Here is an 18,784-nt window from a genome sequence, read left to right on the forward strand (position 1 = left end):
TGAGTTTATCAAACGCAGTATTCAATTGTGAAACAGTTCTTTTCTTGTTGATAGTTGGCTACAGTTATTTATCATTAGCAATGGCACTAGGATGTTTTAGGTTCGGCGCGAATTTCGCACGTTTAAATCCTACAAAATATTCTATAAAAATTCGTTAAAATGCTTTCAGATATCTAATTTAGAGTTGTAATAGATTTTTATATTTCTAATTATTTTTGTGACATAATAACGTAAAATCAATATCATACAGGAAAGGTTTTACTTAGTGGTATAAACGGATTAACATATAATTGGTAAATTTTTGAACGAATTTTATCTATGATAGAAATTTCTACAAGTTGGATGATTTACTGTATACGATGTATAAATAGTATAATGTTTTTTTTATGTTTCTTGCGCGATTCTCTAATGTAGTTACAGAAAATTATCAGTTAGCAGGTTCTTAAACATTTGAAGTCTGTAATTTATGCGATCATTGTCAAAATTTAAATTATATATATTATAAATATTCATAAGTTTATTTCATAAACACTCACCGTTAAATGTTATAAGTATTTAACAAAAAGGAAAGCAATTTTGGTTGCCCCGCTTATATATAGGGTTCGTCTCTGTTTTTCTGCTAACACGTTTTTTGCGAACGACGACACAATCACATGATGTATCAACGGGCGAATCAAACTCTCCACGATATCGAGATAACGTTTATCCGGTTGCAAACTATTCGAAGGAAACGATTTGGCAAAGTTCAACATATCGTACTATGTACTAAGTACACGTGTCGAGCTACGCTTCCAATGTGATAAAGTATATGTTATCGCAACTCGTATGAGCCCTCCTATCGAAATTAGTATAGCAAATTAAAGTAGCCCATCTGCAACTTAACCTAACTAGTACGTTGCCATTTAAATATTGCATTGGTGTTAGCATCAAGTTGTTGTTAGACAATTATGAATATTATTATATGATATTACTGTTTCGTAACAGAATTAAAAGCAGTATTAGTATGGTTTGCATATCGGGACCAATGAAGTATTAAATCTTCTCTAGTTATCAGTGTTTGATACCATATATCGAAGTTTGATATAGCATGACCACCCATGGAAAATAATATTTTTCTAGTAATTATATTATGTTAGGAATTAAGATAAATAGTGTCACTAAGAGTCACGAATATCTGAGAATGCTGGTTTTCTATTTAATGACTACTAATGGTACTTAGTAATTGTTAGCTTTAAAGTCTTTGCAAAATTTTAGACATTTTTTTAAGCTGTTAAATATTACTATTAAAGATTACTAGATGGGTTATGCTGACTGTTAGTGTAATAATTTCATCTATATGTCGCATGTAGAATATGAATGCTGTGTTAATGTCCGTTAAAGTTAAAGGCAATTTCATCAAATTTAGATTTCTTTCGTTACACAATACAAAATTTATTCAATAAAGCAATACACAATGTTACATGAAACAAATAGAAAATCGCCAAGAAACTATAATTAGGAGAAAATAAAATATTGCATCACAATATCTACTTAGTAGACACCACAAAACGTATAGAATAAAACACACAAGATTACATGGAATAAAGCAAAATTTTTAGAAAAGTTGTAATTACAAGAAACTAACAAATTTCGACTGAGCGTCTATTTAATAAACGTCAAATATTTACGACTAGATATGTAAATTAAGAGAATCAGCGGAAATATTCCAAAAAAATATCGCAATTCATATTTTTACGAATTTAAAAAACGCAACTTTGACGGAAATTTTACCTACTAAATATTATAACAAATACCAGATATACTTTTGCGTGGTTCTATGCATTTTCGAATCTCCAAATTTTCTATAAATGCGTGAAAATCCGCAGCCTAGTAATTGAATAAAAATCATAGAAGTAACATTTATTTAAATATCTTTAGATGGAATCGAATCGCACATCAATTTATAAAGTCCGTTGAACACAGATTGTTATTTCCAGCTGGGAGCAAAGAATAAAAAGCTGGTGGTTCATAATATAGCGAGACATTACTCGATTCGATAGGGATAGCTTCTGGACGCGAGTGCAAAATGCGACGTGTATAGAGAAATACGCGGTGGTCGCTGACCCTCGGTTCGCGTTCTACGCTCTTGTATAATAAACCGAATTCGATCGGACGACAGCTCGAGCGGCAACCTCTTCTCTCTCTAGCCTCTCCACGAGTGTTCTCTTTATTGTCACTAGTCACTAGCAAAGAGAAGCATCGAGCGGGTGGACCGTCTATTGCTTTTTGCTCGAGCTTTCTTTTTTCATCGCGTACCCCCGATAGCCAATAATAATCATTCGCGGAATTTCACAATACGAGAAACGTGCGATCGGCTTGCTGAATGAACGATTCATTCCATTATCTTCTATTTTGAAATAAATGGAAAATTCGCGGCGGAATTCGTCTCGATTGTAACTTGACGCTTATCGTGTAATCACACTGTAATAGATAATGATAAATGTACATCGGTTGGAATTAAATCATCTTTTTTAAGGGACTTTATCGCGCTCTAAATAATATCGCAACATTTCCAGTACCATAACGAACTGGACATTATATATTTTCATATATATTTAATATTATTAATGGAAGATCATAGGGAAAGAATATGACAAGACATATCTTTTATACTTCTGTGGTAAATGTACTACGTATTTGAAGTCTAGTTACCGAAGAAGCCGTGTCTCTATATAAGTCCTGAATTAAATACGCGTTTTTATTGTTGTAATGTCGCTTATGCACTTATATTTTACTTTTCCTTTTGCAGCTTAGAAAAATTCATCACCTACTTTGAAAAAATTTATATAGATTATCCCCGTTTTCAATTATACCATAACGTAACATTCTATTTTAGCTGTTAGATAACCTCAAAATCAACGAAAATGGACTTTATATTTTTCACGTGAAATCTACAATTAGTAACATGGCGTATTTCGCTCGTATCTAATATTTGGTTATTTAAGTGTAATATCGAGTAAAGAAACCTGTTCTCTGAGTTACTCCGTACTGTATTTTCCTTCTGATTTTCAATTAATATCATTTCTACGTGTACCTAACATTTAATAATTCAGTTATTTTGTCCGATATATGAAATAACGGAACCTAACCTCTGCAGTATTGTGTACCGTGTTCTTCTTATGCTTTTCAATGAACACACTTGCTTAAATATGCAATGTCTCATTTGAATCTTGAATCTAATATTTGATAATCCAGTTTAACCAAAGCTAACCTTGAAATTGCTTACGTATGCTGCAAGCTTTTTTTACTTTTTACGAATTGAAGATAGTAAGACGAGTATTTAAAATCGTCTTATACTTAAAGAAAGTAATAGATGTATAAAAAGCATTGGAAGTAATTGTGCTTAGTCGTTGTCGAATGCTTAATTGTGGTTAGTTTAACGTCCTTGTAAAGGCGAATCGCGTGTTTGACCGGCAATAATCGGTATTGGAATCGCCTTTGATTTGATCGCGAGAGTCGACGGATTCACGAGTGTGATATAATTACGATCGGTGACGGTGCAACATAATTTCGCGATGCACAAGATAGGCACGACAAAAATAACGTTTGCCCGTGAAACGCGTGTTAATTCATATAGCGAGAGATCGCGTGCTCGGAATGAATGAAAGGGGGTTCGGTAAATATAGTTGATGGAGTTTAGAATTAGAACAACATTAAAGCCTATGTTTTTACCGGACTCGGTGTATCCGAGCATTGGAATTCATCAGTCGAGAGAAAGCTATCGAATGCAAGCGATTAATTGATTGAGTTAGATGCAATTTTTCTTAATTTCCAAATAATTTTTATTATTATACGATACAATTTTATTACTACAATCGAACACAGGTTTCCAATTAATCGAAGTGGGTACAATTCGATTTATCGAATAAACGTTGGCAATCGAATATTCGAATAGGTTATAGACGGTTAAACCCGATGAAAATCGTATCGTATCGAATCGAAACTACATCGATTGTTCCAAATTCGATTAATGAAATTGACCGATTTCTCAAATCGAATCTATCGCAATAGTTCAAAATTTAAGCGTAGAAATAGTTAGTAATTTCACCGAATCTGAAATTTGATTATTGAAGTTGAACATTATCGATTTATCCAACCAAATCGTATCAAACATTTGAAATTTGAAAACAAAATTGGAATTTTTCAAGAATTTAGAATAATCAATGAACTTATCTGCATAAGCATGAAAGTTAAATATTTATTAGTATTACACCACACATATTTACGATGTTTTTCGATAAAGTGAAGTAGAGACACTAGAAGCATCTCGAAGGCCCCTTCGAAATACATAATGCATTATCTAATCACGACTGGTGCAAAGGTAATTTGATTTTTCTACTCGTCTGTTGCTGACATTACAGTAGCGCAATATTATCGTTGATTACACTTGACGTACCTAGCAATTGCCGATTATAGCAAGGGACCGTAATTTAAATGGAAGATGGAAGAGCATTGAAAACAGAAAAAGCTGACAAAGAGAAGAAAGAAGTACACACTATTAAACTAGTCTGCAATTACCTTAGTCTGAGAACATTGTAAATTGCTCCCACAGATTCATTTACATAAATACGTAAACACACAGTTCATTTTATTTCTTCGTCGATCGATCTTGATTAATTATCGTCTGATAACATTTACCGAATGGCGTTTAAAATTCAAACGAAATTTCGTTTTTGCCTATTATGTTAATTGACGAAATTTCCTTGGTTCTTGAAACTTTCACTTAATTACTTTTCAATGGATTCGGTCAAAGTATGTAATATATCTTTTAATTCGATATTTAAGTGATATCAGTTAAATTATAAGTGACTGCGATACTTTGGTATAAAAATTGAGTTAAGTTATGTAATTTAATATCTGTTCTATTATCTTATAATATGCGATAAATAGCATTGTTAATTTTATCAATACAAATTAAAATTTATATTCGGTAGTATTCAATTTTTTATTCAATTTTGTATTGTTATTCATTAAACGAATGAATAAGTAAATATAATTAAGTTTTTTTTTTGTAAAAAAGTTAACTTCCAAACTATTATAGTTTAGGTTATCTACTGCTCAACGATATCATCTAAAGATTAAAAAAAATATATTCTAATTCATCGATAGAAAATTTTTCCAAGATACTGACGATGGTAATATTACAGAGATTAAGATAGATAATCCTGAGAATATCAATAGTAATAAAAATTTGTGTAGATATTTTTTTACATTTGAAATAAGAAGTATAGCAGCTTTAATAAGTCTATGCGTTTTCCTTTGTTAACCATCATTAATTGGCACGTAATTCGATGTATCTGTACTCCGCATACACTTTGAGGGAAACTCAAGTGATAAAGTCGATTATTATGTACATTAATTATCGACGATAAAATGGAAAGCGATCGATCGTTTATTACGCGTTTACTCCATAGTAATGGCAATAACGTCGTAATTAATTACGTTATACCTAGTTCCATCTGGATTTTTTTCGAAACGACGAAATTAGGTTAGCTTATTGTTAGTTTTAGGTTAGATAAATTAATATGAAAAGGATGAAAAATTCCATTTTATTTTTACAAATATAATTTTCTTATTTTTATAATGCGATCCCTAAAAATTGAAACGAACAAAATATTAAAAGAAATACTAACCTATAATACATAAATAATAATTAGAAAGCCAAATATATCTTATTTCAATTTTTCTCTCTGTCTCTTTTTTTATATAGTTCTATTGTTCTAATTTCATATAACCGTTTTATACATTTTTTTAAATCGAATTTAGAGCTTCGCTATTACCTAAAAAAAACATTGAAATTAAGTTAGAATTTACTATTTCAAAAAGTTATTATAATATTTTTAACAGCATCTCATACGTCATTCGTATTTGATTTATCGTTTTTAGTATGTTTACAAATTAAAAGATCCTATACAGTAGCCTTTTGAAGCGAGTATCGAATGTACTAACTCGATCGGATTAAGCGAAAATTGATTCATTACTGCTAACTACCATCTTCGCATCGGTAACAGGAAAACGAGAGAGAAATGTTTCGTTTTATCTTGCATCATTCCTTATCAGCGCCATCCTTGTAATATCAGAACCACGAGTTAATTACAACTTTGTTGTTCTACGATCGATAAAACATTGCGTTAAATCAATTGATTGATCTTGCCTCTGTTTTCGCTCGGAATTCTAATTACGTATTCATATACAAATGTCATTTCGAAATATTACTTGTTGCTTCTTTAAACGATTAGTTATTATTTTCTACGAATTAGAAAAATATTTTATATAAAATGGAGGAATGAAATCTTGTGGAAAATATGGTAAAAAGATGATATAATTATAAAACTGTAACTTCCTTATAATTTGTTTCACATTTTCGGATAGGTTATTCATACGTAATTGAAATACGATGACATTGTTTTGTAATATTTCGTTTGACTTTCTTTTTTTATTCTTATCATCAGAGTGACAGAACTATTAACTACATTATCGACATGCCGTAAAAATGTGTAATTATCTAAAAGTAGAGTAATTAATATAATAATTATACAAGAATAGAACAAATAATCCTACTTTTATATATTTGTTGCTTGATTTACATAACTCGAGCGAATAGTTTTACTTAATACGGGAAAAGAACTCCATAAATATTTATGCTTATTTATTTAGTCATATATATATATATATATATATATATATATATATATATATATATATATATATATTGAAGAAGTTTTAATTGAACTATAGACATGAAACAAGTAATTCACCATTGATCAATATGTTGGATAATAATGAATTAACGAGAATCTGGATTTAGTCACGATTACTAATGGACAAATGAATCAGCTCATCCCTGGATTTGTAATGTATTCAAGCGATAGAGATATCCACATTTCAATAGAATTCTGCGTCCCATTCGCGAAGAGACATTCACAAACAATGCGGTTTAACGTAATACAGAGTTTCGATGTTTTCAACACGTTCATCGTCACGTGTATCATCGATGACCCAACAGCGATATTTACATAAAATCGGACAGTAATTTTCATGACGAGATGAAATCGAAATTATTTCCAGTCAGTTTTAAAATTTTGTTATAAATTTGTAATTCTATTAATTAATAAGAATTTATTGGTTAAGTGAAATAATGAAAATCGAAGTATCATTGTATAAATATTAGATCATGTTTTACGTAATAAGATTATAAACCACTCGATAATTGTCTCTTGCACAATTATAAGAAAGTGTATTAATTCAAGTGATAACTTGCTTTTATGAAACATTTTTGGTTTAAAATAAGCTATATTTATCGATACTGTTTACCTCGAAACAAAAATTATTATACACTCCAAACTAACCTAATATAGAATTTGTGGGAGAGAATTCATGTTCATAAGAAAAAAAAAATACCAAATTCTTCACAATCTAGTTGTTTTCTTCCATTTTGATTCCATTTATGTTACTAATAACCAACATCTCACAAAATCTGTTTTAATTAAAAAAAAAGTCTAGAACACAAATATTTACAACTCTTGTCGATAAAATCATTCAAAATTCCCGCGCAATGTTTCTGAGTAACAGAACGATAATCGAAAGTGAGGTTAGTCGAAAGATAATGTAACTTCAGTGAGCTTCAATAGAGGAAGCACGAACGAGACATGTCCGTTATTTTCCGTCGAATTTAATGTGTCATCGAAGTTAGTTGACTGGTTCTTCGGACGACATTAATCGATACACGAACGCGACACGTGCTTTATACACGTTTCACCATTAGACTTGAAACGCATGGTCCAGTTCTGTCGCGCACGTTTCGAACTGCATGCGATATATAAGCCTTTTACATTCTAGTTTTCTATGGGTACGCGCGCGCTTTTTGTTTTCAAACCGTCAGTTAAATCACGTCCCTTTTGTTCATCGTTCAAAAGTTGCCGCCGTTTCAAACTTGAATTTCATCATGGCGATGGTTAAAACGTCAAAACTTAAGTTTACCTCCTGAATTTTTATTTCTTGTTATGTTTTATCATCCTCTCTCGTTTATAAAGATGCGATTAATTTTATTGAATGGCTTCATAGGTTGTTTGGAAATTACAATAATCTATTAGTAATGGTCTACTACTAGTGAATTATATATTTTTTTTTTAATTTGATTTATTAGCCCTGCTATTTCCTCTGAGTTATTTTTGACTCGATCATAATTTCCTAACTTGCTGATGAATATAAAGAAATTGTTATTAATATTTCATATCGAATTTCTATTTTATATTGAAAGTGAATTCTCTTCAGAATTAAAATATTTTGTTAAAAGAAGTAATACTCATACTCATCAAGTTGAATGAGCAGTTAACTTGAAGATTATAGCGGGATAATAGCAAATTAACTAAAAAATATCATATAGCAGGAGTTACAAAAATAAAGATTATTTTAAGAAGTATGTTTAATCAAAAGATTATATAAATCTTCTTTTTATTTCAAAATATACGATATAATAGGAAAATGATTCTTTTCTATCTTATGAATATAACCTACATTCATAAGGAATGTATCATATTTACACTTATGTATTATAGTTACACTTAAATTATTTAAATAATTCTAACATCAATTTCAATGATATTTTAAACGCCAATAAAATATTCATTTAGTTATAGGTTAATGTAATAATATTAGCAGTTATTAATATGATTAATGTTTCAATTTTTTGTAAGGAATATAAATGAAACAAGGGGATTCTTTCTGTTTCAGTGTTTTTAATATTCCATCCACTGGTTCCGAAGGTCTGTCCCATCTCCACAACGCCGTTCAAAAATGGGTCGGAAGAAGATTCAAATTTCGCGCATCACGGACGAACGGAATCGTCAGGTACTACAAGTTTACATTAAAAGAAAACCCTAACTTCATAAAAAGAAAAAGAAAGTTAAATAAATTACGTAGTAAATTACGTACTTGTTTTTTATAAATTTTTCTAGCACAGTTTCTTTTTCTAATACAACGTTTGTATTTGTAACCTCTATAAACATAAATACCAAATGAATAACACGGTGCCGATCTACACAAAGCATTGTTGTGTACTTTAAATAGTGTTATCTACGCTAACTGTACGAGTACTAGAAGCCACAAGTACTTCATAGAAAATATCCGCTATTGCGTTACATTCATTCATTGTATTATCATGTGTTGCCAACTACTCAAAACAGAATTCCATTCACACAAGTTACTAGTTATTATTGCATCATCAATGATGTTATGGCAATATTAATATTTACATAGTGATATTACGAATACATTAAATTTAAAATTTAAAATATAGAGAATAACTCTTAAATACGAAAATACTATTTGTATTTTATTAAATAAATATAATGTAAGATTGGATAGAACGTAACGTGAATATTATATTCAAAAAATATTAAAGATAAAATATACTATTCACAATATCATATAAATAATAATCTTGTTACGATACTGTTATCACGATATTTAACGTTTATCATCAACGTAAAAGTAAATAGAAGCAATGAAAAACGCTAATTTATGGCAGATAACAATCGTATCGCTTTCATTAACTTGTATTACTGATTAACGAATAATTTAGGATGGTAGAGGCAAATGGTGAAGGTGATTGATTCCTGATGATTGTCCAACAGGTGACATTCAACAAAAGGAAGTTTGGGGTAATGAAGAAGGCATATGAGCTGTCGGTACTATGCGACTGCGAGATCGCTCTGATTATCTTCAGTTCGAGTAACAAGCTGTATCAGTATGCGAGCACCGACATGGACAAGGTTCTTCTCAAGTACACCGAGTACAACGAACCCCATGAGTCCCTCACCAACAAGAATATCATCGAGGTGAGCCGATTTCTCCTTGGTAATTTTCAAGCTACCCAACAACATTTCCGAATGTCCACCATCTAGGGAATGAGTAGATGATGGAATGATAGAAAAAAGGATAGCTATTATCTAGAGAATTTTGTTTGGTAAATAGAGTTGTTTAAGGTAATGGGATTTCCATACTCTGGGCTAAATTCTGTAAATTAAATTTTCATAACAACATTTTAAAATGTTGATTTACTAGAGAATTAGAAAGTTTATCGTTGGTAGTATTGTTGGTATTATTTATTTTCACAATATCTCTCTACCTATAATCTTCTGTATACAATATATTTAAGTGCAAATTACAGGTTGGTAGTTCTAGTGTTAACGAATTAGTTTACATAAAACTAGAAGAATTGATAATAAAATGAAACTATAGAAGTAAATTTTATTAACTAAAAACTATTATCCTATTTCTTGTACAAAATTCTTGTAAAAAAGAAGTTTACAACCTATAAATAGTCACATATCAATTCACTAATATAATTAGTTGATGAATTATTGTGCAAAAGAATTTTAGAATACAGTATGCCCAGTATGAAATTATAATTTCCATAGTAACTATAGTCTAGTACTCTAAAATATTGAAGAACTCATGTTTACTATATTTGCAATGAATATAAACCCGTTATAGCCTAGTTCTGTTCAAAAACGGAGGTTATATGTCTCACGATTATTCTTTAAAGTTGCCCTGTAGTATGATTCTTTATTTTAAATAATGGAAACGTTTCTTCGAGATTAAGATGAACGTGTTTCAAATCTGAATGAGTATTGTTTCCGAAAGACTTGCCTCACATTCATGTAAATAATGTCGGAGTATGTTTGAAGCGCGTCTCTGCATCTCCAAGGCCGATTAGACTGTTCCAGAAGATACTGTGCAGCGTTCAAATCGCTTAACCAATTCTGTTGAACAAACTGGAAGACGTTTTGCAAGAAAAAGATCTGAAAGCTACCCTTGGCCAATAAAAATCATTATTTACATACAGTATAATTATGTGGCCGTAATAATAATTATCTTGGGGATTCTATGCTCTGTAAATATTATTTGCTCTTTTATCTTTTCTTATAATAGCCAAAACATCTTATCAACGGGTCTTTTTCTTACAGCTATCTACAGTATATGATTTCTTTCATTAGTATGTTGATACAGAAAGCATAGTTTAGGAGGAATGTGTATGTTCTAAATATGCAGAAGGAAACAAGTAGATTACGTTGTATTTATGCAAATTGGACGTAGGATAATTTAAAAATGAGTTCTTCAATCGATATAAACTCTTTATTTTTCAAGGATTAATATTTAAGATACCACGCTTTTTCCATTATAGTAAAATTACTATTCAGAATTATTTCTTATATATTTCTTATGAGAAGATGTATATTTCACAGAACGTTTAATAACGTTAGACAATTTTTAGAGACGGTATTAAAAAATTTGCAATATTGTATATTACGTAGCACTTTCAGTAGATTTAAAATTCTCTAGCAAATATTAATTCTGAGATTCTAGAGGCAATTCAGAATTTCACTGTCAAGTTTTCAAGCTTCCCAATAACAAAAATATATTCAGTAAAATTGAAACTTGCAAATAGTTCAAAGTGTTAAATAAATGTTGCAACGTAACTTTTCATCGGTTTCAAAATTGCCAGAATTCTGAATATGCTTCGTCGTTCGTAAAAAAATAATTATTATTGAAGTTTTCAAGAACCATGAATTTCGTACGGCACTGAACCGGTGATATTTTTCAAATAACCCCGCCCTACCGACGCGACAAGTCGTCGTGTCTGGATCAGCCGGAAGGCGAGCATATCTTGTAACTCGAGGTATCGCTGATATACCAGTAAATGAGAGATTTCACAGGGAAAAATTGCACGACGCTCGATACTCTCGCGTATCATCATTGGTTATTAACTTTTTCAAGTTTGTCGATCATCGAAATTACAACATGGGCATGCGGCAAATCTACATGCGCGGCGCTGCTACAGGCCCCGCTTCCTGCGCGCCTTCTTTTTCACCGTTGTTATACAGGGTGGTCCATTAGTAGAGGCGACTGACCACCCCTGGTTCCGTTGCGTGTCTCGCTTGATGTTGCTTGAAAAAAAAAAACGTGCATCAACGAAAGACAGATGACTGGATGGAATAAGCAACGTACAAGAAACTTTCATTTTGAGGACACTTCTTTTGCCTGTCTTTGGCTTTCGTATGATTACGGATATTAAGGTTATTTCTCCGGTGGTGGTACAAAGAGTATATTGATATTTCTTATGTACTCTTTTTTTAGTGCTTCCCCAGGTTTATTTTATTACTTGAAGTAATTGGAATATATTTGTTTGTGATATAAAAAGTTATATTTTTTTTTTGTAGTATTTTATAGTCCATGTGCATAGTGTTATAATCTTGATATAATAACGAGTATTTGGTTTACAAAGGATTAAAAAATGTATTTGAATTATGTAAAATGTAGCATAATTAGTGAATTTTTATGGACCACTCTGTATACGCATGAAGACATATTTCTCTTATTGTTAGACTTTCAGGTATATCAGCGATGGAAGTTACTAGAAAAGATATATCCAATCGATCGATAGGGAATAATCGTGCCAATATAAATAGTGCATTAAATCTTGTTGCAATATTTAAATCGGTATGGTGAGTCGAAAAGAATACCAGACAGGTTATACATGTTCAACATTCTTTTATAGGAATTTTACAATGCGTTATGCTTGAAACAGTTGGGAGAGAACCGTTTTTTCTAATTCTGCTAACCGTCAATTTATTAATCCCTATAAAGAATTGAAACGTTCCATTTCTTAAAAAAGGTTAATATATACTTGAAATCCGTAATATGTAGCGAAAGAAAAGTATTTTACAAAAGAGTGTGCAATTTGAATTTGGAACCAAAGCTATCGTTTGAACTTCTTTATTAAAAAAAAAAGGAAAGTTTCAGAAATAAAACTAATAAAAGTTAATAAACGCCATAGAATAATTAACATAATGCTCGATATTATTCGATACAATACCAACGTTTGAAAAGAATCGCAACCCTTAAGTATCGACTAGCCCAATCCCCACATCGGCCCCATAACCCAGTCCCCCAATTGTTTCGAGCATAATAATGGTCAGGGTCGTTCATGGATCCTTCACACGAATCCATCGTCGACCATCGTGTCGCGTGACACGCGATATCTTCTCTCCTTTTCTCTCCCGTACACACCCATAAACGCATACGTAACCTCACTTACCATGCAAATAGTAAAAGTACACACACGAATAACCAATACACCAAAGCTACGTACATAAGAGCAGAGAGAAGGAAAAATAACTAGAGAGATTAGTCGACTGTGTGTATACGTATGTGTATGTGTGTGACGCTAGGCGTTTAAATTAACGTGCATGCGAAGGTTGAGTGCCCTCGGGCGGTGTGGTCACGTGAACCTGTCTGCTGACACTTGCAGGCACTCAACAAGAAGGAACATAAGGGCGCCATGTCCCCGGAAAGTCCGGAGCCTGACGCGATCGAGTACAATCTCACTCCGCGCACCGAAGCCAAATACACGAAGATCGACGAGGAGTTCCAACTGATGATGCAGAGGCACCAACATAACGGCACTCGGGTAAGTGGAGGTCGTCGTTCGGTGTTGTTCGACGGCCGACTGACGTCGAGAGGACAGACAGGGAGAAAGAGAAAAAGTCCCGGGCCAGGAGAATACCTGGGACGGCTGGAAAAATTGCGTGGATGTCCCGCAACGACGGTCCCTCGGTGATAGGTATTGTCGATCTTAGGTATTTTAGGCGTACGAAATTGCTCAGATTTTTTAGTGTTTTTGTAATTTGATTGTGTAGAACTTGGGGTTTGGTATTTTTGGTGATTTGAGGTTATTGGGATCGGTAATCGATGTCTTTGGGATATTTGAAACTCCGGCATCTCTTCTCTTTTGTATATGGTGAAATTCTTCAATCCTTATATATTGCAAGAAATTTTATATACGTATGTATATTGAGAGAAATTGTTATTTTTCTAAATCGTATCATATATCAAGTTGGCATTTTTAGGTGTACACTGTTCTTAATGGGTTTGATCTTTGTAGAAACGGATAGTGCTGAAGGTGAGAGATTGTGTTGCTGAGTATCACGAGTGATTGAAACTGGAATGGGATTATTGACATTTCTGTTGTTTCTGAATTTCAGATTCCAAGGATTTTCCCTTCTTCTGTATATTTTCAAAAACTATATTAAATATTAGACTATAACTTGAAATTCTATAGATTCTTATTTGTAATCTGAGAAATTCTTTATTAAAAAATTGTTTCAAACTAGTAAAATGACAGTACATATATTTCAAAGATATAATCGATATGTCTAAATATTATAGTTTACGATAAAAAAAAAAACAATCATCTTTACATCGTTATAAATATAATTTTTACCTATATAACTTCGTCTTTCTGAAATCTGATCAATCTTAGCGATGACTTTAAGGAAGAAAAATTCTTCAAGTAATCACCAAACTTCCCATAATAAATTTACTATCGACATCTAATAGCGTGCTGTTCTTCGTTATCAGTTGGAAAACGTATAGTAGCTGGAAGTTTACAATGGCCGCCTGTTCCTTCTGGTGTTTCACTTTGGGAACCTCTGGCTCGGAGTTTTCACATGACTCGAAGCAATTCGTTAGTCCTCCTGGTTACATTTATTAGGTTTTAACAATCCGCCATCAAGCAATTTATCAGTGACGGTTCGATTTAATTCGCACCGTTTAATTTATTATCGCAACGTGAGCCTGTAAGTTTACAAAACAGCCAAGCTTGTACCTCTAAACCATGATATTGGCAGACATTTAAAACCAGGGTATTATAATCTCTGGTTAGTTGTTAATCTGTTTTTCGTTTCGTTTGTCGGACTTACTGTGTACATTGTATCAAGCTTCATCTGGTAGCGATTAATGCGGCATTCATAATTATTTTGGCAAGCAGAATAAGCAATAGAGGCTAGTTGTCTTCTTCAGAATTTGAGAAACCTTGAATATCGTATAACTGAAAAGTTTGAGTCTCATTTATAGCGTTTAACTTAAATGTAAAAATATGGTTGAGGTGTTCCTTCTTTCCTACTTTTTTTTTAAACATTTTTTATATGTACTATCTTTTTATAATTTGGACAATGTATATCTCAAAATTTATAATCACAAAATTTTTAATCACATGTATAACATTAAATATATAAATACGAAGTATTATCTTTTCTTTTTTATATTTTCTTTTTTCAATCTTTTTATAGGAATTATTTTTGTACAATTTGGAAAAATATATATTCCTGAAAATTTCAATATCACCATTTATATAAATATAAAGGTATGACTCTATGTTTTATTTTTTTGTAGGAATTCCTTGCAATTTATTTTATTTATGCACAGAATGGATATAAATTTGCTTTTGCATTTATTTTGTTTGATCGGGTGTTTTATATGTATATATATATATTTTTTTTTATTTTGACTATTGAATTTTATCTAGCAGAAATGGGCAAGGGGATAATGAAGACGTAATCTCGAAACGAAGACCTTATCAGAATTTGCCAATTCTCTTGAAGTCTATCATTGGTGAACATTGTATTAATAATGTCGTCGTGATTTACTGCGATTTCAGGCAATGGGACAATCTAATTACACTCTACCTGTATCCGTACCAGTAAATAGTTATGGCGAATCTCTACTTGGATCTAGTCCCCAAATGGCGCATACCAGCATTTCTCCAAGACCGTCGTCTTCTGAAACAGATTCAGGTATGTAATCGATTCTTAAACTTTACATATTGATCTGCGAGAATATTAATAGATTCGTGATGGAAAGAAAAGAATTTTTTAAGAATAGTATCTAAATAATTAGTAATTCAGTTATTCAGCAAATAAAGATTTTAACTTTTGCAATTTTTATTAGTGCGACATATTAATAATAATTGTGATAAGTTAATTCCTATATTAGTTACTAAAACGATAAATTTTAATTTTTTTGTTTTTCTATAGTATATCCACCAGGAGGGATGTTGGAAATGAGTAATGGTTACCCACCATCGGCATCACCACTAGGAGGTTCACCTAGTCCAGGACCTTCGCCGGCACTAGGAGTCGGAGGAGGCAGTGCAAACAAAGGCAGTAATCCGTCTAGGCATTCACCACAACCTCCGCCTCCTCCACCGCCGCCTCATCCTCACAGGACTAATCTTCGAGTAGTTATTCCAACACCCCTTACGCAACCTCTCTCCGAAGACACTAGTTACGATGTTAGTACGCACTGTGCTTGATTTCAATGCATTTTATTCAGTGCATTCAGTTAAAAATTTTATTTCATATTTTTTGAGTTTGGAATTGAGTTATACTTTAATGATATTTCTATATACTTTATGTTTTTTATCATTACATTGGATATTTTTTGTTTGAAATGAAATTTTCGAAATGAAATTTTAGAAATCTTTATTTTTCTTAATCTTGGATTTCAATTCTCATTTAAAAGGAATCATGAAAATTCAAATTCTAAATTTTTGTTAATTTTATGGTGTGTAATTCGCAAATTTAAAATCACTATATTTTAGTATTTAAATATAATGTAAGATATTTTATAGCAATTTCCTAGTGATCTAATAGTCTAACTGTGTGTAATTGTGTGCAATTTCACACACTATGGATAGTAATATATAGATACATGAAAAGTACCCTTATGTAATTACACAATATTTCATTCTAATTGGTCTTTTGTTTTGTGTTTCCGATATACAGAGTGGCCATGCACAATCCACATTGAACACACCAGTAGTAGCACTACAAACACCATCAGTTCCAGCTGGATATTCTAGTTTTGGACCAACGGATTATTCCTCAGACTTAGGAAGCTTAGCATGGTCTCATCAGAGGTACGTTGATGACTTATCAATGTATTCGGCAGCCACCATGTCCAGCATCAGGTAAATCATATTTCATAATTATTCTTGTGAAAGGAAACTATATGTCCAGTTGGTATAATCTATCATTCAAAACTTTTTAAGAGTCTCTAATTACATTTTGTTCATTCACGTGTACGTCATCTTTCCTACAAACGAAAATATGTTTAGAAACAAGCTTACAACGCAAAATATTGTATAAACGCTTATTCAAGAAAAGATTAAAGATTATTTGTAAAGTTTAATCGTGCTTGCAACGACGGTACTCGTTCTAACAACGGATTTTCTATATTTATCCAAGTTGATGATAAAAATATCAAACAACGTCCACTGGAGGTTTATAGTTTTTTTTCTTATTTGGATAGTTGTTTGTAGCATGCTAGTGAGTCGTATCATTTTTCACTGAGAATTAAAATTCTTTTTCTGCAGTCAAATTTTCAAAGTTTTAAAACTATCTTCATATCAGTTTATCTCAAATCCTTTGGATCTAAAAGAAACATGGATCTTGAACAAAAATATTTTGTCAATTAATTACTTTGGCTACTCAAACTTATTAAATGCTAAACCCACATAACAGTTCATCTATGAAGTGACAATGAGCTTTAACTATATATACTTATTTTAAAACATATTATGCTTATGTACTCATATTTAATACATTGACGGCTTTTTGCATATTTTATCTTGCTTCTGATGCTAGTGTAAGGTTTATAATAATCAATATGTGTTAGTAAATCTGTTAAATGATATTCTAGAAAGATACATAAGATAAACCTAATCCAAGCCATAGTTTCTTTTCAATTTAATTATTATATACAATTTCTTCAGTCAAGACCTGGTCTTATATCTTCAGTCAGCATATTCTCTTCAGAGATGTTATACTTTAGAGTGCGAATCAATCTTGCTGGAATCCTCATAATCGAATCTAATATCTTCAAATTTATTTGATTACAGTGGTCTTCCCCATCTGGCAGTGTCGAGCAGTACACCGCCACCGGCCACGTCGCCATTACCAGTGAAGATAAAAAGTGAACCGATTAGTCCACCTAGAGATCCTCACGGTGGCAACAGTGGCTCGAACAGCGGGCCGAGTAATACCAGCAATCTTCATCACACGACTCTGAACGTGGGACCTTCGTCCAGTACCGGTGCACCACCTCCACATCATGTACCTCATCCGGGGCCACAATCGTTGAATCTTGTGTCGAGCAGACCGAGCAGTAATCCACCGCCATCTCACTCCGGTAGTATAACGCCGACGAACCTTCCGTCACCTGGAAGCGGCACAGTGGCAGATATTCGAACGAGTCACTCGAACGCCGGGGGAAACGGTGGGAATAACTCAGACTATGAGAATGGACCGCTGATGAAGCGTTCCAGGATCACTGAGGGCTGGGCGACTTAATATCAATCGTAACGGTTAATCGCTCGATCGTTTCATACCTCTACGTACAACGGCGTATAGTGCTTTTGTGAAAAGTTCCGGGACTTGAAGTCAAAGACTCGTTAATTATTATACGCAATGTTCGGCCATGGTTCTTTTTTTTCTCTTCTTGTAGTTGGATGCGCGCGTAAGACGAAGAATCCTTACGAAGAGTCCGACTTTGGCTGGACAAGAGAGGACACAAATTTGTTTATATTTTAAAAGTCCAGAAACACACGTAACACGACACATACACATACATACGCATACACATAAAAGAATACGTTTGTTTGACGATTAAATAACGGTGCCATAATGTTGAAGCGTTACACGTATATATATATATATTATATTATACAATATATGATGGATACATATATATATATAATATCCATTATATATAAAAGATATATATATATGTATATTTTCATGTATATAATACAAAAGTTGTTTGTATATATGTCATTTATTCATTGTCATTTTCTTCGTGACATGGCATATTGTGTCTTTGATACTTGTCGCTAATGGCGAAG

General features: G+C 32.3%; 1 protein-coding gene across 9 annotated transcripts in view; it reads left to right on the forward strand.

The window, feature by feature from the left end:
- LOC117216718 (myocyte-specific enhancer factor 2) overlaps nt 1-18,475 on the forward strand; it is a 70,652-nt gene extending 52,177 nt beyond the window's left edge. For 6 of the 9 annotated variants that reach the window (XM_033463660.1, XM_033463662.1, XM_033463667.1 and 3 more), the window contains 7 exons: nt 8,773-8,889; nt 9,675-9,878; nt 13,355-13,513; nt 15,542-15,677; nt 15,918-16,174; nt 16,668-16,852; nt 17,783-18,475. In XM_033463660.1, coding sequence (XP_033319551.1) covers nt 8,836-8,889; nt 9,675-9,878; nt 13,355-13,513; nt 15,542-15,677; nt 15,918-16,174; nt 16,668-16,852; nt 17,783-18,233 — 1,446 coding nt within the window. In that variant the 5' untranslated portion in view covers nt 8,773-8,835 and the 3' untranslated portion in view covers nt 18,234-18,475. The remainder of the gene's footprint in view (nt 1-8,772; nt 8,890-9,674; nt 9,879-13,354; nt 13,514-15,541; nt 15,678-15,917; nt 16,175-16,667; nt 16,853-17,782) is intronic. The other 3 variants (XM_033463669.1, XM_033463668.1, XM_033463670.1) reach the window with 3 other exon arrangements.
- Nucleotides 18,476-18,784: the final 309 nt, after the last annotated feature.

The sequence above is a fragment of the Bombus bifarius genome, unplaced genomic scaffold (genome assembly GCF_011952205.1).
Source record: "Bombus bifarius isolate JDL3187 unplaced genomic scaffold, Bbif_JDL3187 scf7180000007973, whole genome shotgun sequence".
Taxonomy (NCBI): Eukaryota; Metazoa; Arthropoda; class Insecta; order Hymenoptera; family Apidae; genus Bombus; species Bombus bifarius.